We start from the raw sequence: 20000 nt of genomic DNA on the forward strand, positions 1-20000 counted from the left end.
TGGTGTAGTGGTATCACGCCTGATTTGCATTCAGGAGGTCCCGGGATCAATCCCCGGTCCGTCCACTTTTGCATTGAACAAATTAATATATATATTTATTCTAATTAAAGCACATTTAATGCAATTATTAACGAGTATTAATAATTTATTTATATTATTTTATTGCGAATTCACGCCTTGCTCATCAATTCACCAACAGAAATCTGCAGTGGGGGTCCAGAAGGACGAAAGGAAAAGACTGTTGTCTGTCTTTTTTCTTCATTTATTTCCCCTCCTTTATTTATAAAAACAAACGAATGAATAAATAAACACTAAAAAATATTAAATAATATAATAACAACATTAATTACTGCTTTAAAGGAGCCGGAAGAAGATTCTTATCCTAAACATCTCTTGCATAGGGCCCCCAACGGGGGGGCCCTCTGGGGGCCCCTTATCTTCTCTTTCTTGTCCTTCTTCTTTTTCTTCTTCTTCTCTCGTTTTTCTTTTGGTTATTTACATTAGAGAAGGTTATTTTGTTTGCTGTTGAGTGGAGCTATTGTTTAATATAATTTGTTCTTGTTTTTTCTAATCATATCCCTAGAAATTTAAGGTCTATAGACTCAGCAAGTTTATTATTGCTGCAGGAGGCCCTTCTCTAATCTCTCACAAAAGGAGTAGCACATTGCATGCGTTTATTATTCTTTATTTATTCTTGATTTGTTTGCTTCTTCTTTGTCTCGCATTCAGCTGGTGAAGGGGTTCTACACCAGAACAAAGGGCCCCTGAACAACAACAATCTTAGGGGCCTACCTCTCTGCTGCTGCTGCTGCTGCTGCTGCTGCTGCTGCTGCAGCTGGTGGTATTTTTGCTGCTGGTGCTGCTGGCTTTGCTGCTGCAGCCTTGTCCCCTGTTGCCCTGTCCCTTTTATTTATCTGTCTGTCTCTTTATGCATTTTGCTGTCTCCTCTCTTCCTGAAAGGCGATTCACTCCTTTGTGTTTATTTTTTCTGCATTTGTTGCTGCGTTTTTCTGTTTTATTTATTTTAATTTAACTGCTGCTTTTTAAAGCCCTTGCGGAGGACAGCGAAAAACGAAGAAGTTCTTCATCAGTGCATGCCCGCGCAGCAGCAGCAGCAGCAGCAGCAGCAGCAACAGCAGGAGCAACAGCAGCAACAGCAGGAGCAGCAGCAGCAACAACAGCAACAACAGCAGCAGCAGCAGCAGCTGCTGCTGCAGCTCGTCTCTTCTGTCTCTAACTCAGTCTCTAGGCATCAAAGCAGCAAAAATGAAGCAGAGAAATCCGGTAAGGAGATTTATTTAAAGACATAAATTAATTATAATTGAGGTGTACATACACCTCATGTCTCCAACAATGAAATGAGGGCTTCGTAGTAATCTTTTGCTGTTTTGTTTTTTTGTTTAAATATAATTTATTATTCCTTATAGAATAGTACAATGCTTTTTATTTATTTATTAATTTGTTTGTGTTTGTTTGTTTCTCTGTCTGTTCGTTTATTTGTTTCTATTAGGAAGACTATCCTTCTATAGACTCTCTGTTTATGCTTATTATAATTACTATTTATTTATTTATTTATTTATTATTAATTAATTAATTAATTAATTAATTAATTTATTTATTTGTTATTAGGAAGACTATCCTTCTATAGACTCTCTATTACAAGGCCTCGACTCGTCTTGCAATGAGGCGAGCGCCGGTGTAGAGGATGAGGTGTACGGACAGTATGCGTGGGAGAGAGAAGTTGATCGGTAAACCCTAAACCCTAAACCCTAAACCCTAGGACATTAAGAAAGCTTGAGATAATTCGTTTATCTTGATGTCTCTCTTCGTCTTCTGCTGTCTCCTGGTGTTCTTTGTTTGTCTCTGTTTGTCGTTGCTTGTCTTTGTTTTTCTGTCTCTCTTCTTTCTCCTCCCCCCTCTCTTTTGTGTCTCTCTCTCTCTCTGTCTCGTTTTGCCTTTGTGCAACTCTCTCGCTTTGTCTCTCTCTCTCTCTCTGTCTTTCTCTGCCTCTCTCTCTCTGTCTCTCTCTCTCTCAGTCTCTCTCTCTCTCTCTCTCTCTCAGTCTCTCTGTCTGTCTTTTAGTCTCTCTGTCTCTCTTTCTCTGTCTCTCTTTCTCTCCTTCACCGTCTCTGTCTCTTTGCCTTTTGCTGTCTCTCACTGTCTCTTTCTCTGCCTCTCACTGTCTCTGTCTCTGTCTCTCTTTCTGTCTGTCTCTGTCTCTCTTTCTGTCTGTCTCTGTCTCTTTATTTGCTGCTGTGTGTCTCCACCTAAATCAACACATCTTCATTTCTTTTGATTAACATCATCACCTCTATGCATGCATGCATGCAAAAGAATAAATGCATGCGCTTGCATGCATGCATTTTTTATTATTTTATTTATATTCTTACTCGTATTTTTATTATTATTCTTTTTCTTATTATTATTCTAATTCATCATCATCTTATTATTATTATTATTGTGATTATTCTTATTAACTATTATTATTATTATTATTATTATTATTATTATTATTATTATTGTTATTATTTTGCTGCAGCTCATGGGAGTGTCTCGTAGAGACAGAGGGACAGCTGCGGCTGGTAGGAGCAGCAGAAGGAGAAAGCGAAGAAAAACAAACAACTCCTCGAGTACCCCACATCAAAAGAGCCTTACTGAGGTACCCATACACACACCTGCTGCTGCTGTTGCTGCTGTTGCTGCTGCTGATGCTGATGCTGCTGCTGCTGCTGCTGCTGATGCTGCTGCTGATGCTGCTGCTGATGATGCTGCAACTGCTGTTACGGCGGCTGCTCTTGGTACTGCAGCTTTTGCTGTTGCTGTTGCTGCTGCTGCTGTTACTGCTGTTACTGTTGATGCTTATGCTGCTGCTGCTGTTATTGCTGGTGTTGCTGTTTGTGCTGTTGCTGCTATTGCTTCTGTTGCTGCCTCTCTTCCCGCTATTACTGCTGTTGCTGCTGTTGTTGTTGCTGCTGCTGCTACTAATGACGGATTTGCTGCAGCAGCAGGCTCTACTGCTGCTGCTGGTGTAATATATGTTTAATGCGTCTGCTTCTTTTTGAGGGTGTGGGTGGGTTTGAGGTGTACAGACACCTGGGGTTTGTTCGGGTGTCTGTATATATCATGTTGTGCTTCTTAGAGTGCTGTTATGTGAATAAAACATTATTGCATAAGTGTATATTAAAGAAGAAATTAAAAAGAAATATTCTTGTCAATGCATTTATATTCTCCTGAGTCAGAGGAAGAGGAAAACTCTGTTCAGGAGGTAACATGCATGCATGCAGGTATCTAGTGCTTCAGCATGCATGCATGCGTGCATGCATGCATGCATGCATGCATGGAGGGATCTGGTGCTTGTGCATGCATTTACTCAGGAGTTTAGTGATTGTGATTGATGCAACGGATGGCATGCGGGAAACCGACTTTAAGCCAGACCGTCTGACTTGCGCCACGCAGATGCTTGAGGTAGGGTTTTGGGTTTAGGGTTTAGGGTTTAGGGTTTAGGGTTTTTTGTAGCGTTGTATTAACGGGGCTTGCTTGCCTGCCCACAAGCATATAAGCATGCATGCATGCATGCATGCATGCTTGTGTGCTTGTTTGGGTTCACGCGTGCTTCTCTTGTTGTTTGCATGCATGCATGCATGCATGCATGGTTTTGCGTTTGCATGCATGTGTTTCTGGTTATTTGCATGCATGCATGCATGTGTTTCAGTGTGTTTGCATGCATGCATGCGCTTCTTTTTGTTTGCATGCAGGAGTTTCTTGCTTCATTTTTGCTGCAAAATCCTCTCGCTCGCATTGCGTTGGTATATATGGCGGAGGCTACAGCGGAGGTGTTGTGCCCTGCTGCAGCAGCAGCAGCAGCAGCAGCAGCAGACTCTTCTTCTTTGGGGCTGTCGAGCTCAATTAGTAACTTTGGTTTACTTGCACAAGGCACCTCCAGCTACTTTAGCAGCAATGTAGAGGAGCTCGTGAATGCATTAATAACAAGAAGAAGAAAAAGATTGCCTGCAGCTGCACACTCACCTTCACTTAAGAACGGATTAGATGTACGCTTTCCAGCTGCTGCTTCTGCTGCTTCTGCTGCTGCTGCTGCTGCTGCTGATGTTAATGCTGCTGCTGCCGGTGCCGCTGCTAGCGCTGCTGTTGATACTGCTGCTCGTGCTGGTGCTGGTGGTGGCGGTGGTGTTACTGCTGCTGTTGCTGCTGCTGCTGATGCAGCTGATGGTGCTGTTCTGCTGTTGCTGTGGGTGGTGTTGCTGCTCCGTGCGTCACTAAAGGGTCTTGCTGCTGCTGTCCTTGCTGCTGCTGCTGCCCTTGCTGCTGCTGCTCCTGCAAAGTCTGCATGCACGAATGCATGCATGGATGTTATAAAGCCAACACGGATTCTTTTTGTATTGCTTTAGAGTGTGTTATTTGGTGGGGTTGTTCTTATTGATGCGCCTCCTGGTGTTCTCTTATTTGGTGGGGTTGTTGTTATTGTCCTTGTCTGTGGCTTCATATTCTTTTCCTGTTGTATGTAAGGTGGGGTTGTTGTTATTATTGCTTTTACTATGGTTGTTATTATTATTACTATTGTATGCTGTATGTATGGTGGGGTCATTATTGTTACTACTCTGTGTTGTATGTAAGGTGGGGTTGTTGTTATTATTATTGATTGCCTATATGGTGGGGTTGTTGTTACTGTGTGCTGTATGTAAGGTGGGGTTGTTGTTATTATTGTTGATTGCCTATATGGTGGGGTTGTTGTTATTGTGTGCTGTATGTAAGGTGGTGTTGTTGCAATTATTGCGCACTGTCTATCTGGTGGGTTTATTATTACTATTGTGCATTGTCTATATGGTGGGGTTGTTGTTATTATTCTTTAATGCAGAGAGCGCGCGCACTGCTGGGTGCTGTACCCCCTTACTGCACGCGGGAGGTGTTGGTAGTCTTCGGCTCCATTCGCACTTGTGATGTGGGGTGAGAAGACCTGCTGCTGCTGTTGCTGCTGCTGCTGCTGCTGCGCTGCTGCAGCTGCAAAGCCTACAGCTCCTTTGCTGGCATGCTGCTCCTGCCTCCATGCATGCATGCTCGCATGCATGCATGCATGCATGCTCGTATGCATGCGTGCATGCATGCATGCATGCTGCCAATCTTCTCCTTTACACCCGAGGTCCGGGACATACGTTTTAGGGTTTAGGGTTTAGGGTTTAGGGTTTGTGTGTTTCAGGAGCATAGAGGATTCAATTGGAGAGTTAAAAAGCATCAAGGCTCGCTGCTCTGTTGTTAGTCTCTCACCGGAGGTGCGGATTGTAAAGGTAAGAAAAATATAAAACAAAACAACATAACAACTGCAGCAAGCGCTCACCCTTCTCGGGCCCCCATGCATCTTAGCTCTGAGGGTTTAGGGTTTAGGGTTTAGGGTTTAGGGATTAGGGTATAGAGGTTATTTCGAGCTGCCGGGGGCCCCCCCTATGAAGGGAGCTTTGCTTGCATGCATGAATGGAGCTCTGCATGCATGCATGCATGCCCCGTTTGCATTCATACATGCATGCATGCTGAAGGTTTGTCTTTGTTTATTTGCCTCAGACACTCGCCACTCAAACTGAAGGCACCTTTGGAGTTGCGTTGCATGCAGATCATCTTCGTTCTTTGCTGATGCAGCACACGCAGCCTCCTGCTTGGTGGGTGTGGGGTCTGCTTGTGGGGACCTGCCTGTACACCTCAGCTTGCATGCACGCAACTGAGGTGTATGGGCAGCATCTCTCCACTGCATGGGGAACAGCAGAGCAGCGTGATTTGTTTAATGCGGATTTGAGCTGCTGCGTGTTGTCTCTGTCTCTGTTTTCGCTTCTCCTTCGGGGTGTATTAACATCTCCGTGCCTGTCTCTCTATGTGGGTTTGTGTGTCTCTATCTCTTTCTCTATCTCTGTCTCTATCTCTATCTCTGTCTCTGTCTCTGTCTCTATATCTCTGTCTCTATATCTCTATCTCTATCTCTATCTCTATCTCTATCTCTATCTCTATCTCTATCTGTCCCCTTTATCTTTTTTTATTTTTTATGACTTTGTCTATCTATCTGTCTCTCTCTCTCTCTTTCATGCCTTTCTTTGTTCTGTCTCTGTTTTCATCTTTATGTTTATTACGTTTAGGCTGGGGGGCCTGCAGCCCTGTTTAATTCGTGTGGGCTTCCCTCCTTATAAGGAGTCGTCGACTGCTGCTCTCTGTTGCTGTCACTCTCTACCTCGTTTTAAGGCTTTTACCTGTCCCCTCTGCAGCGCCAAACTCTGCGATGTACCCTGCACCTGTCTTGTACGTATATACAATATATATATATATGTATATAGATTTAGATATCTATATATCTATATATATATATATCTATGCGTATGTATGTATATATAAGTGGGTTTTTATGCATATGTATGTGTGTGTATATATAACTAAATGTGTTTGTATGTGTACTTATATATATTTGTATTTATACATATGCATATAAATCTGTATATATGTATCTATATATATAATAGATATAATATATATATATATATATATATTATATACTGTGGGCATATATATTTATAAATACACAAAAATATATAGATGTATTTCTATAGATGCCTATGCATATATAGGTACATGCATGCTTATGCTTACATATATGCATATATATATGTATATACATGTACATAAATACCTATACATATATATATATATATATCTATATATATATATATATCTATATACTATATATATATATATATTCATGCATGCATTTATTAGTGTACATTTATACACAAGTATGTTTATGTGTACAACAAAATAATATTTATATATTTAATACTCCAACGCGCAAATGCCACATCATCTCTGGGCCCCCCCCTTAGGCCCCTTTACAGGCCCGTAGGGGGCCCCCCTTTAGGCCCCCTTACACTTCCTTTAATACGGCCTCCTTACAGTTCCCTTGGGGGCCCGCTTGGGGGCCCCCAAGGTCCCCAGCGAGCCCCTTTTGAAGCCCCGCTGGGGCCCCCTTGATTCACTCTTAACCCCGTTTTGGGGCCCCCTTGGGGCCCCCTTTGGGGCCCTCGTGGGGCCCCCCTTTGGGGCCCTCTTGGGGCCCCCTTGGGGCCCTTAAAGGGGCCTTTGGGGGCCCCCTCTGATGGATGCATGCAGAATGCATGCAGTTGATCAGGGGTGATGGGCTCAGGAAGGTGTGGGTTTGTAGGTTTGCTGTGTTGTTGTTGCTGTTGCTGCTGCTACTCTTACTACTACTGTTGCTGTTGTTGCTGCTGCTGCTGCTGTTTGGTTTTGCTGCAGTGCTGCTCGCTGCACCTGCTGTCTCCTGCTGATGTCTCTCGGTCTTTTCACAGTCTCTGTTTGCCTGAGCCCTTTGAAGTCGTGAGTATATAGCAAAAGGGACTGTCTCCTTTTCGCTTGTTTGTTTATTGTTGTTTGTATCTTTTATTTGTTTGTTGTTTGCTGCTAATCTCTTTATTTATTTATTTGTTTGTTTGTTTATTTATTGTTTGTGTGCTTGCATTCGTCTCTAGGTTTCTGTTGTTGAAGCCCTGAACCCTAAACCCTATAATTCTAAAACCCTAAACCCTAAACCCTAAAACCTTAAACTGTAGTGTATTCATGAGAGCAGACAGGGGACAGTGTCTCCTTCAAGTACCTTCGAGTGTCTGTGGAGCTGCTGCTGCTGCTGCTGTTGCTGCTGCTGCTGCTGCAGGTAAAGAAACCGCCGAAAGACGCCAAGTGCTGCTGCTGCAACTGGCCTCTTGAGAAAGGTCTGCTGCCCCCACACGTCCCCTGCTGCTGTTGCTGCTGTTCATGCTGCTGTTGCTGTTGCTGTTGCTGTTGCTGTTGCTGTTGTTGCTGCTGCTGCACCTAAAATGAGAAGCGGCCGTCTTCTTTACGCCTTCTCCACAGCTGCTCACTTGGACCTCAGCAGCAGCAACAACAGCCACATCAGCTGCTGCAGCAACAGCAGCAGCAGCAGCAGAAGACCCAACTGCGTGGTGTGTGTCTGCAGCTTCGAGATGCCCCGAGTGCCGCAACATTTTCTGCAGGTAACGAGGAGAGCTTGGGTTTACTAGGGCTTAATAGGATTTATTAGGGTTTGCTATGGAATATTAGGGTTTGCTAGGGTTTGCTAGGGTTTGTTAGGGTTTGTTAGGGTTTATATATTGGGGTTCATTAGGGTTCATTAGGGCTATTTAGGGTTTACTAGGGTTTAATTAGATTATTAGGGTTTATTACTGCTAATTAGGGCACATCACGAATTGTTTGTGTAGTGTAGGGTTTATTAGCTTGTATTCTTGTTTACTAGGGGCTTTTATGGTTTACTAGGGTTTATTATGGTTTATAAGGGTTTATAAGGGTTTATAAGGGTTTATTAGGGTTTATTAGGCTTTAAAAGGGTTTAGTAGGATGTACAAGGGTTCAAAAGGGTTTATTAGGGTTTGTGAGGGTTTACTGGGGTTTGTGAGGGTTTACTAGGGTTTATGAGGGTTTATTAGGGTTTATGAGGGTTTATTAGGGTTTATGAGGGTTTATTAGGGTTTATGAGGGTTTACTAGGGTTTGTGAGGGTTTACTAGGGTTTGTGAGGGTTTACTAGGGTTTATGAGGGTTTATTAGGGTTTGTGGTTTGTGTGCAGAGAGTGCGACGTCTTTAGTCACGAACAGCTGCGGCACTGCCCTTTCTGCGTAATGAAAGACATCAACAGTATTCATAACACGCAAGACAAACCCCAAACCTCCGTAGACACCCCAGCACCTGCTCCTAAACCCTCTCATCAGCCTTGATCTCCTCTTCCTTCTCCTGCTGCGGCTGCTACACACCCTACAGAGGTGTCTATACACCTTAGAGGGGTGACTATACACCTCAGAGAGGTGCCTATATACACCTCAGAGAGGTGTATAGGCAGCCCCACAGCAGGATCTACACTGACAGTGAGAAGTAAAAGTGTTTGGGGCCCTCAGGCCTTCTCGTGTTGGCGCAGAGGTTGCCCAGCCACTGTCACATGCATGCATTTGCATGCATGAATGCAAATGCATGCAAATGCATGCAAATGCATGCAAATGCATGCAAATGCATGCAAATGCATGCTTGCAAGCATATTTGCATGCATATTTGCATGCATGCATGTTTGCTTGCATGCAAGCAAGCTTGCAAGCCGTGCATGCATGCATGCGCCTGCCTGCTTGCATGCAGCCCGTTGGGGCTGGCGTATTGTTTGTTTGGGAGATGTCTCCTGAAGCAGAGTTTTGTTTGCCTTTCTGCAAGTTAGTGGGGCCCTCAACAGCAGCGCACGCAAAGCAAATACAATAATATATATGTATACATTTATTATTATTATTCTATATGTATGTCTATATATATATATATATCAGCAGCAAAACAAACTGCTACTGTGGTGGACTACACCGCAACAACACCATTGCAACAGAAATAATAAAAAAAAGAGGGGCAAAGACAGCAGCAGAAGAGACAGCAGAGACAAAGAAGGAGACAAAAATCTACAGCACTATAGGCACCTAGTCCGCCACTCCTTTGCCGTATGCATGCATGCACATTTGCATGCATGCAGCCCCAAAATAAACAACTTGTGCTGCGGATGCAGGGAAAGGCTGCTGGTGAAAAGGCCCCCAGTGCCTCTGCTGTCTGTTCTCTGCTGCAAGGAAATAGAAAACCCAACTAACTATCTTGGGGCTCCTTAAGGTCCCCGCATGCATGCATGCATGTATTTATGCATGCATGCATGCATGCATGCAACATGAGAGGGTTTTGCAGGTGTCCGTACACCTGGAGTATTCTCTCTTGGCTCTCTGCCTCAGAGAGATTTGATGCTGCTTGTTGCGGGTGCAGCGCTGATTTGTTTTTTGTTTACTCTACTGTCTCCTTTATGATGTCTCCTTTATGCTGTCTCCTCTATGCTGTCTCCCCCAAGGGGCTATCTGCTGTTTAGCAGTTGTCTCTCTCTCCTCTTTTTCAGGTCCCTAAGCTGTCTCGTCTCTTTTTGCATGCATTTGCCTATCTGAAGCTGCAGCTGTCTCTACATCTATATCTATATATCTATATCTATATCTATATATCTATATATCTATAACTATCTATATATATTTGCGTCTCTGTTATAATTGATGCATCCATAATATAAAGCCGTTTATAATAAACGAACGGAAACAAAAGAAAGAAAAGTGCATGCAGGACCTCTCAGGGCTGTCAAGGGTTTAGGGTTTAGGGTTTAAGGGTCTCCTATTGTCTCCCTTGTTGCAGCCCCGCACTCGCCCTGGGTGTCTCCTTCATCAAAGGAGACTCCTCCTAAAACTAAACCCCATCACCCACCAACAAGAGACACTTCCGTGCTGCATGCAACAAACTGCATGCATCAATCCACAGCCCCAAAAAAGCAGCCCCAAACCTGTACCCTCATATTACTCACCAACAGCCCCCACGGAGCCCCCAAAGGGCCCCCTAGGGGCCCCTAAAAGGCCCCCCAGGGGCCCCCAAAGGGCCCCCTAGGGGCCCCTAAAAAACCCCCAAGAGGCCCCCAAAGGGCCCCCTAGGGGCCTTTAAAAGGCCCCCAAGGGCCCCCTAAGGGCCTCCACGGGGCTCCCGAAAGGCCCTCACGGGGCCCCCAAAGGGATCCCATAAAGGGCCCTCGAGGGGCCCCCAGGGGGCCCCAGAGAGCCTCCATCAAACACCCCAGGGGCCCCACAAGGAACCCCAAGAGGCCCCCTTAGAGGCCCCTGAGGGCCCCACCTTTAACTACGGCGAGCTTATAAAGGGGCAGCAGAGGAGAGAGGTGTCTGTACACCCGGAGAGAGCGATAAAGCAGAGACAAGAAGACTCTCAAACAGCGGCACCTGCAGCAGACAAAACCAGAACACAACAGTTCCCCATGCTAGCTGCTGCTGCTGCTTCTGCTGCTGCTGCTGCTGCTGCTGCTGTTGCCTGTTTGTGTTTATGCTGTTGCTTGATTCGGTTTCCGTTGCTGCTGTCTGTTTTTGTCTCTGTTGCTGCTGCTGTTGCTGTTGCTGCTGTTGCCGCTGCTGCTGCTGCTGCTGCTGCTGCCTCACCAGTGCTGCTGCGTCTGTGCGTATTGCTGCTTTAACTGTTCTTTGATCGTTCATAAGGGAGACCTCCAGCAGCACCAAGAGGTTGTTTACAGTAACCGCGGAGAAGTACATTGCACTCTAAAGGCAGACAAAAACAAACAAAAACAAAAAAAGGAGACACTGCATGCATTAGAGAAGACAAAGAGACACCTAAAATATACCCACATGCACCCGTTTAACACACAGCAGCAGCAGCAGCAGCAGCAGCAACCGCAGCAGCAGCAGGTGTCTCCTTTGTCAGGTGTTGGGGTGTCTGTACATCTTAGCAATCTGCGCCCAGCAGCCGCAGAGGCTATGAAAAAAAAAGAGCGAAGAAATAGATAAATAAACAAACAAAACAAACAAACAAAGCAAGCAAACAAACAAAACAAAGAAAGAGATAAGAAGAAGCGAGAAAGAAGACGATATAGACAAACAAACAAACAAACAAATAAAGAAGACAGAAAGAAAGAAGAGAAAAACAAACAAACAAAAGATATAAACAAGCAAACAAACAAATAAAAAAGAAAGCAAAACAAACAAACAAACTAAAGAAGAAAGAAACAAAGACGGTAGCAAGAACAATACTTAGACAAACAAACAAACAAACAAACAAACAAACAAACAAACAAAAGATAAGAAAGAAATAAAGAAAGTCTCACGAAGGAGTCTGCAGCGCGCTGCGCTACGAGGTAAAGACGATGAGGCCTCAGAGTATTTATTGTCTCCTCTCTGGTTAATGTCTTTGCAGACACCCCACCCATACATCCCTGCAGCACAAAGGAGACAGCAGAAAACATCAAAATCTAATAAAAAACAAAGACATAAAAACAAACAATTGCATGCATGCACATACACCACACACTACCCTGTACATACACCCCAAAATAAAACCTCCTAAACGAATACAAATCCACAACCAGCCCCAAAGCAGCCAAACGCATGCATGCATACGTTGCATGCAAGTAAAGCGCATGCATGCATGCTTGCATGCATGCATACATGCATGCATGCATACATGCATGCATGCATGCGTTTTTGGGGCTTTACCTGTTTTGCTTCGCCGAGTGTCTGCCACTGCTGGCGAAAGAGTTCTTTATGAATTGGTCCCGACTCCTCCAACACGTCAGAAAGAGAGTAAGGGACAGCAAAATAAAATATGTCCAGAGAACTCTTCACCGCCATCTGATTGCAGCAGCAGCAGCAGCAGCAGCAGCAGCAGCAAGAGCAGCAGCAGCAAGTGCAGCAGCAGCAAGTGTAGCAAAAGCAGCAGCAGCAAGAGGAGCAGCAGCAAGAGAAGCAGCAGCAATGGGAGCAGCACATGTAAACATCGGAGTTTATTAATTGTATAGAGACACTCTCTATAACAACCCCACCTAATAAACACACAAAGCCCCGAGACTTGCATGCTGCATGCAACCCCAACGCAATGCACCCAACTAAACAAAAAGACAAACACTAAAGCAAACAATAACAACAAAAACAAACATAAAACTCTATCTTCAAACCCTTAGGGGGCCCCATCACCTCAGGGGCCCCCTCCACCCCCAGCTAAGCAGCTGCCGAGGACCTCAACAGCAGCAACAGCAGCAGCTGCAGCAGCAAAGTCAACAGCAACAGCAATAGTAACAGCAGCAGCAACAGCAGCCGAAACGTAGCAACGAGGTCAGCTACACCGGCAGCAGAAACAGCAGCAGTAGCAGCAGGAGCAGCAGCGTTTGTTGCTGCATTTGTTTATGTTGCAGCACCTGAATGAAGAGAGGAGGAGACGGGGGCATATTAGAGTTTAGTTTATTTGCTACAACCGGCAGAGTTGTCTCTGCGGAGACACCTGGAGGGATTGAGGAGAGGCTAAGAGGGGCCCCCGGGGCGAGCCCAAACGAGTTTTTATTAAATTGAATTGCAAGACCTGTTAAGGGGGCCCCTGTTCTGTTTGTTGCTGTTAGGTGCAGCTGCAGAGTACCTGAAAATAATATATAATAAACCCTAAACCCCAAACCCTAAACCCTACTGGATCATCAGGCTGAAGAATAAAGGAGACAGAAGCAGCCTCATGCCCCCATATGCAAGAATGCATGCAAAAATCAATAAACAGCAAACCCTAAACCCCAAACCCTAAACCCTAAACCCTAAAAATTAAGAAGAAAGAGACAGAAGAAACTACACACCCCTACAAGGGAGAATGCATGCAGCAGCAACTGAGCGCACCTCCTCTGCCTTATGCCTGACGATACATTAGGGTTTAGGGTTTAGGGTTTATTGTCTTACCCCCTTCGGGCTTATGAAAAGCAGCATGAATCTCAAGACCCCGCTGCTGCTGCGCCCCTGCAGTGTCTGCCGACAAAACCAACAATCGCTGCACGGGGCTCCCCGTCTGCATGCAAGCAGCAAAGAAAAACAAAGCATACAAACTCAACAACAAATTCAGATGCAGCTGCTGCAGCAATTGCAGCAGCAGCAGATGGTGCAGCAGCAGCAGCAGTAGCAGCAGCAGTAGCAGCAGCAGCAGCGGCTGTAGCAGCAGCAGGGTTAACTTACAGCAGAGGAAGCAGAGACGGATGTATCGCTCAAATCCAGCAGATCAACGGGGCCCTCTTCGCTGCTTCTGTACACAACATCAAACCGCAAACAAGTAAATTAATGCGTGCAATTGCATGCATGCATGCATTTGCATGCAAGCATCTGCATGCATGCAAACATCCTTCCTGCCTTGCAATGGAAGGCACAGCTTCCGCTGCTGCGCCCCCGCATGCATGCATGCATTATCTGCATGCATGCATCTGCATGCATGCAGCCGGGGGGCTGGAAGGGCCTTTTGCGAGAGCCCTTTGCAGCAGGAAAATTGGGGCTTGAACTGAAAGCCGAGCTGGTGAGGGTTTAGGGTTTAGGGTTTAGTGTTAATTTGAGGGTTTAGGGTTTATTATATGGGAGAGGCTGACGTGTCGGTATCTGAGAGGGCGCTTCTGCTTCTGCTTCTGCTGCTGCTGCTGCTGCTGCGTGCTGAGGTGCGTTGCTGTTGTTGCTGCTGTTGCTGTTGCTGCTGCTGTTCAAGCGCCTTTCTAGCTCTCTCTACGACCTGTTGCTGCGGCTCATCTAAAGAAGATTGAGGCCCCAAGGAGGGGCCCCAGGGGCCCCCCATCGCACTCTTCTCGCTGTCTCTTCTGCCGGGTGCTGCTGCTGTACGCATGCGCGTTACAAATGTCTCAGGTAGTTTATGATAGACAGAGGCCACCATAGAAATGTTTCCTGCAAAAGAAGCAGCAAATCAAACAAAAAAAGATATATATCTAATAAAAGCCTCATCTAAGATTAAAGAGATTAAAAGATATATATATATATATGGATATATAACATCATACCACAATACATATGCATCCACTTGCATGCAAACATATTTGCTTGCTTGCATGCATGCATTCATAGTCTAATCGTAACAATAATAATAATAGTAAATTATTAAATAACGAATAAACAAATACAAGAAAATTTAACAAATTTAAATAGCATTGATGGTTTTATAATGTATTTGTGCATGCAATGATATATGCATAGCTCAGTGCATACACAAACAATTCATTCACACAAATAAACAAATAAATAAATAAATAAATAAATAAATAAATAAATAAATACCGATGAGAGCAGCAAGAGTCTCTGCATCGAGCTCTTCTCCCTCTGCATGCACTTCAGGCATTGCGCTGAACACAACTCTTCGCGTCGCCTCCGGGTTCTTAGACAGCATTCGCCAGTATAAAAACGCTGAAACAACACATCAAAACATGCATGCATGCATACATTTGAATGCATGCATGCACCGCCATGCATGCATACATTTGCATGCATGCATGCATTTGCATGCATACATTTGCATGCATGCATTTGCATGCGACTCCCTGCCTTTGCATGCAAATGGCTTTGCATGGGTTTGCATGCACTGTTGGTGAAGTAGAGTGTATGTTGTTGAAAAATAAATAGCAATACCTCTGTCAATAACATCGGGGCTGTCTGCATCTTCTGTTGCTTTTTTAAGGAGACAAGTAATTTGCTGCTGATGTCTTTGGGGCTGCAAAAGAAACAACTTTACTGCTGCTGTCAGGATGCACAGCTGCACTGCGGGTGTCTCCTCTAAAAACGAATCAATGAATGAAGCAAAGACACCGGATGCATCGGGTATATGCTCGCTGTACTGTCCTGATATATAACAAACAAACAAACAAACAAACAAACAAACAAATAAACAAATAAAAAACAAATAGACAAATAAACGTACAAATGAACAAACAAACGAACAAACAAATATACAAATATACAAATAAACAAATAAATAAATGAACAAACAAACAAATAAACAAACGAACAAGCACACACATACACACATAAACATACATTTATATATATATATATATATTTATATATATACACCTACATACATTGAGATATGCATGCAAGCATAAGGGTTTGCATGCATCTATATATATACATATATATATATATATATTTAGATGTATATACATATATATATACATCTATATATATATATATATATATAGATATAACCTTATCTCACCGCAAATCCAAACAAAAGCAGCTCTTGCTTCAGGTTCGTCGATCAAATGTTGTGCATTGCACAGAGCCACCACTGCAGCCCCATAGTCTCCTGAGAATTTCCTGCATATGTAGCAGCAGCAACATGCATGCATGCAGAGACACTTCAAACAAATACACCAGCATATAGTTAGGGTTTATCAGGGTTTAGCAAATGCCGCTAGTTAGGGTTTATTGCGGTTTATGCTCGCATTTATTAGTGGGGTGTGAGGGTTTCCGGTCTAGGGTTTAGGGTTTAGGGTTGTGGTTTAGTAGAGTTTAATAGGGTTTAGGGTTTAATAGCGTTAATTAGGGTTTATTAGGGTTTAGGGTTAATTAGGGTTTATTTGGGTTCGTTAGAAATTATTCGGGTTTATAAGGAGTGTTCAGTATATGTTATTAGGGTTTAGGGTTTATTAGGGTTTAGGGTTTGGACTTATTAGCGGCTTTTAAAGGGCTTTAAAGGGTTTATAAGGGTTTAAAGAAGGGTTTAAGAGGGTTTATAAAAGGGTCAATACATGGAGTGATGCACGAGGGTTTATAAGGGTTAATAAGGGTTTACAAGAGTTTAAAAGGGTTTATTAGGGTTTGAAAAGGCTTACAAGGGTTTATAAGGATTTAAAAGGGTTTAAAGGGGTTTACAAAAGGGTTTATTAGGGTTTCAAAGGGTTTACTAGGGTTTATAAGGGTTTATAAGGGTTTATAAAAGGGTTAATAAGGGTTTATTAATGTTTAAAAGGCTTTATTAGGGTTTACAAGGGTTTACTAGGGTTTGTAAGGGTTTAAAATGGTGTATAGGGGTTTAAAAGGGTTTATAAAAGGGTTTATAAAAGGGTTTATAAGGGTTTATTACCTGAAGATATCTCTGAATGCAACAGCACATTCCTGGACGACGAAGGGAACTTGTCGCGATATTAAATCGAGCAGAATTTGCATGCAGCGATCCAAAGCCCCATGCAAGCGCATGCAAATAGAAGAAAGTGCTCGAATAGCTCTTCTAGCCATTTCATAGTCTACGTCTTGTGCATATTCTCGTAGTTCTGCTAATACCTGCATATACACCCCAATTTAAAAGAAACAGACAAATAAATATTTAACTAGTATTTAGAAATATTATTACTATTGTATTTATTTTTGTCTTATTATTCGTATTAAAATCATTACTTTTATTATTAATATCATCACTGTAATAATTATTATTCACATGCATGCATGCATGCATAGATATATACGCTTAAATACAGCTGCATGCATGCATGCATATATACACTTACATACAGGTACATGCATGCATTTATGCATGCATATATGTAAGTGTATATATGCATGCATGCATGCATATATACACTTACAAACAGGTACATGCATGCATGTATGCATGCATATATATATATATATATATATATATATATAATACTACACTATACACTTAAATACGGCTAAATGCATGCATGCATGCATGCATACAGCCGCATGCATGCATGCATGCATGCATGCATGGGGTGTGGTGTCTGACTGCATCAAGGTTGCGTTCGGAGGCGAGGCGAACGAGTACATCCAATTTTTCAATTTTAATAAACAGGGGGTCGTTAAACTTGCAGAAGAACATCTGCAGCAAAAGAGAGACAGATAAAGGAGACAGTAAAAGACATAACTTTATAAAAGGAGACACAAACATAATAATAAAAGGAGACATACATAAAAGAATTAAGGCGGAGACACAAACAGAATAATAGAAGGAGACATCAACATAATAAAAGAAGACATAAATATAATAAAAGGAGACACAAACACAGTAAATGATATAAACAGAATAAGCAGAGATGCAAACAAAAGCAGGAAAAAAAAGGAGACAACAGAAGACAGACACAAACATGAAAGAGACAGAAGCATGCAAAAGAGAGACACAAACATACATACACCTCAACCCCACGCCGCTAAAGGTGCCTATACACATGAAAGCAGCAGCAACTGCAGCAATCGTACTAACAACAAAAAAGAGCAGTAGCAGCAGCAGCAACAGCACCACCACCGCAGCCACAGCAGCAGCACCGAAACAGCAGCACCTACAGCAGCAGCAGCAGCAGCAGCAGCAGCAGCAGCAGCAGCAGCAGCAGCAGCAGCAACAGCAGCAGCAGAACGAGGGGATGTCTTGCCTTGACTTCATTTGCTAGGATAGAAGGCCTGCGTCTAACAATTAATTGAATATTGCGAAGAACAACATACTGCAGCTCGGGCTCAGCAGACAGCAGAGTAACCAAAGGAGGGCACAGCTTTCGATGCGCTGTCGCTATCACGTCCGGGTTCGATACCCTGCAAAACAAATATATATATTAAATATAATTATATATATAATTATATATTTAAATATATATATATCTATATATATATCTATATATTCATTATGTTATTATTATATATAATAATATAAGATAGGCATTTTATACGCAATACATCGACAATACGAACGATGTTAATAAATACATCGTTCGTATTGTCGAAGTATTGTATTAAATATATATATATATATATATATATGTATACAAGATATATATATATATATATATATACATATATATATATATATATAAATGCATACATATAAAACGCATATGAGTATATATATATATATATGAGAGGTTGTACATCACTTCAGCCTTCAAAGCCCCTCAAAAGAAATCGTGAAGAGAAAAAATAATTAATAGAGAAAGTAGGGTATGTACAGTATAATAATATTAATATAATATAAAAATAATATAGTATAAGATATATAATATAATATATAATATAATCTATAATATAATGTATAATATAATATTCGTGTATAATAGATAAACGACAACTATTACAACGAAGAGACAAACAAAGTCAAGAAAGATGAAGAAACCCCCTCAGCAACGAGGACAGCAAAAAGGAGACAGACACCGCAAGAATAAAGAGACAAAAAAAGTAAAAGAAGAGAGATAGGTAAGGAGACAGAGACTGAAAAGGAGAGACAGCAGTGTACAGGGAGACAGAAAAAAAGAAAGAAGAGGCAATAGAAGAGGAGACAGAAAGGAGACAAACAACAAGAGACAGCAAACATAAGCAGCAAATACTTACTTGTCTAACAGCTTCATAATAACCTTAACAGCCGAGAGTACAACTGCAAAGAGCAAGGAAAACAAACAAAAGAAATATGTCTGTCTCCAAGCAGAGACAAAAACAAAAAAAGAGACAGATAAAACACTCAAGTGCAGCAGCAACCACACAAACAAAGACAGAAGAAATCAAAAGGAGATAGAGCGAGAGAGAGGGGGAGACAGAAGGAGACAAACGAAGCCAGAGGAAGAGACAGAAGGAGACAGAAAGAAAAAAGGAGACAGACAGAGTTGGAGACAGAAAGAGACAGAGCAGGAGACAGAAACAGACAGAGAAAGAGACAAAGGAAGCGAAAGACTAGCAGACAGAAAGAGACAGAGAATGAGACAAAGGAGGAGACAGAGGGAAGGAGACAAAGGGGGACAGAGGAGGAGACAGGAGGAGACAGAAAGAGACAGGAGGAGACAGAGGAGGAGACAAAGGAGACAGAGGAGACAGAAAGGCTGGTGTCAATACCTGCTGGATTTGCATGCGATAGTCTTGCAGTTATTCTTTCTATAACTGACTCCGCTACTCGCGAAGAAGGCGGTTCAAAGTTTATTAGAGCATCGAGAACAAACACCTGACCCCACCTGCACGTACACCCCAAGGAGACAGACAGAGAGAAGACAAATATTTGTATCTAGACGTAATACACACACAGAGGCTTCTATCAAACAAACAGGAGACACAGGAAAGAAGAAAGGAGACAGATATACATATTATATATATTATATATATTATATATATTATATATATTATATATATTATATATATTATATATATTATATATATGCAGACATCTGAAAAAGGAATGAATAAAACAAATATAGGAGACAAAGAGACAGGGAAAGAGACAGAAAAAACAGAGAGGGACTCAAGGAGACAGAAGAATGCGAGAGGAGACAGAAGGAGATAAGAGACAGCAGGAGGTAAGAGCAGGTAAGACACACACACTAAGAGAGATGAGGAGACAAAAGGAGACAGAAGGAGACAAAAGGAGACAGAGAAGGAGACGAGGGGAGACAGACGAGAAGAAACAGAGGAGGAGACAGGAGACAAAAGGAGGGACACAGAAAGAGACAGTGAAGGAGACAGGCGGAGACAAGAAGAGACAGAAGAAGACAAAAGGAGACAAAGGGAGACAGTGAAGGAGACAGAGGAAGACAGGAGGAGACAGGAGGAGACATAGAAGGAGACAGGCGGAGA

At 42.7% G+C, this 20000-nt stretch overlaps 2 protein-coding genes across 2 annotated transcripts; one reads left to right on the top strand and one right to left on the bottom strand.

Moving 5' to 3' along the window:
• Positions 1-1094: 1094 nt before the first annotated feature.
• EAH_00023580 (general transcription factor IIH polypeptide 2, putative) lies at positions 1095-5460 on the top strand (the record flags this gene model as incomplete). Its single annotated transcript, XM_013396829.1, has 8 exons — positions 1095-1284; positions 1649-1748; positions 2540-2659; positions 3375-3465; positions 3756-3971; positions 4874-4962; positions 5213-5300; positions 5428-5460. 8 exons carry the CDS (start codon positions 1095-1097, stop codon positions 5458-5460), a joined length of 927 nt encoding a protein of 308 aa, XP_013252283.1.
• A 5309-nt stretch (positions 5461-10769) lies between these two features.
• EAH_00023590 (beta adaptin protein, putative) lies at positions 10770-17280 on the bottom strand (the record flags this gene model as incomplete). The annotated part of the gene is made up of 12 exons (XM_013396830.1): positions 10770-11186; positions 11750-11857; positions 12138-12272; positions 12836-13050; positions 13356-13461; positions 13626-13692; positions 14027-14333; positions 14721-14846; positions 15069-15278; positions 15655-15755; positions 16525-16721; positions 17188-17280. The coding sequence occupies 12 exons, from the start codon at positions 17278-17280 to the stop codon at positions 10770-10772; spliced, it is 2082 nt and encodes a 693-aa protein (XP_013252284.1).
• Positions 17281-20000: the final 2720 nt, after the last annotated feature.

The sequence above is a fragment of the Eimeria acervulina genome, genomic scaffold (genome assembly GCF_000499425.1).
Source record: "Eimeria acervulina Houghton genomic scaffold, Eah_scaff181, whole genome shotgun sequence".
NCBI lineage: Eukaryota > Apicomplexa > Conoidasida > Eucoccidiorida > Eimeriidae > Eimeria > Eimeria acervulina.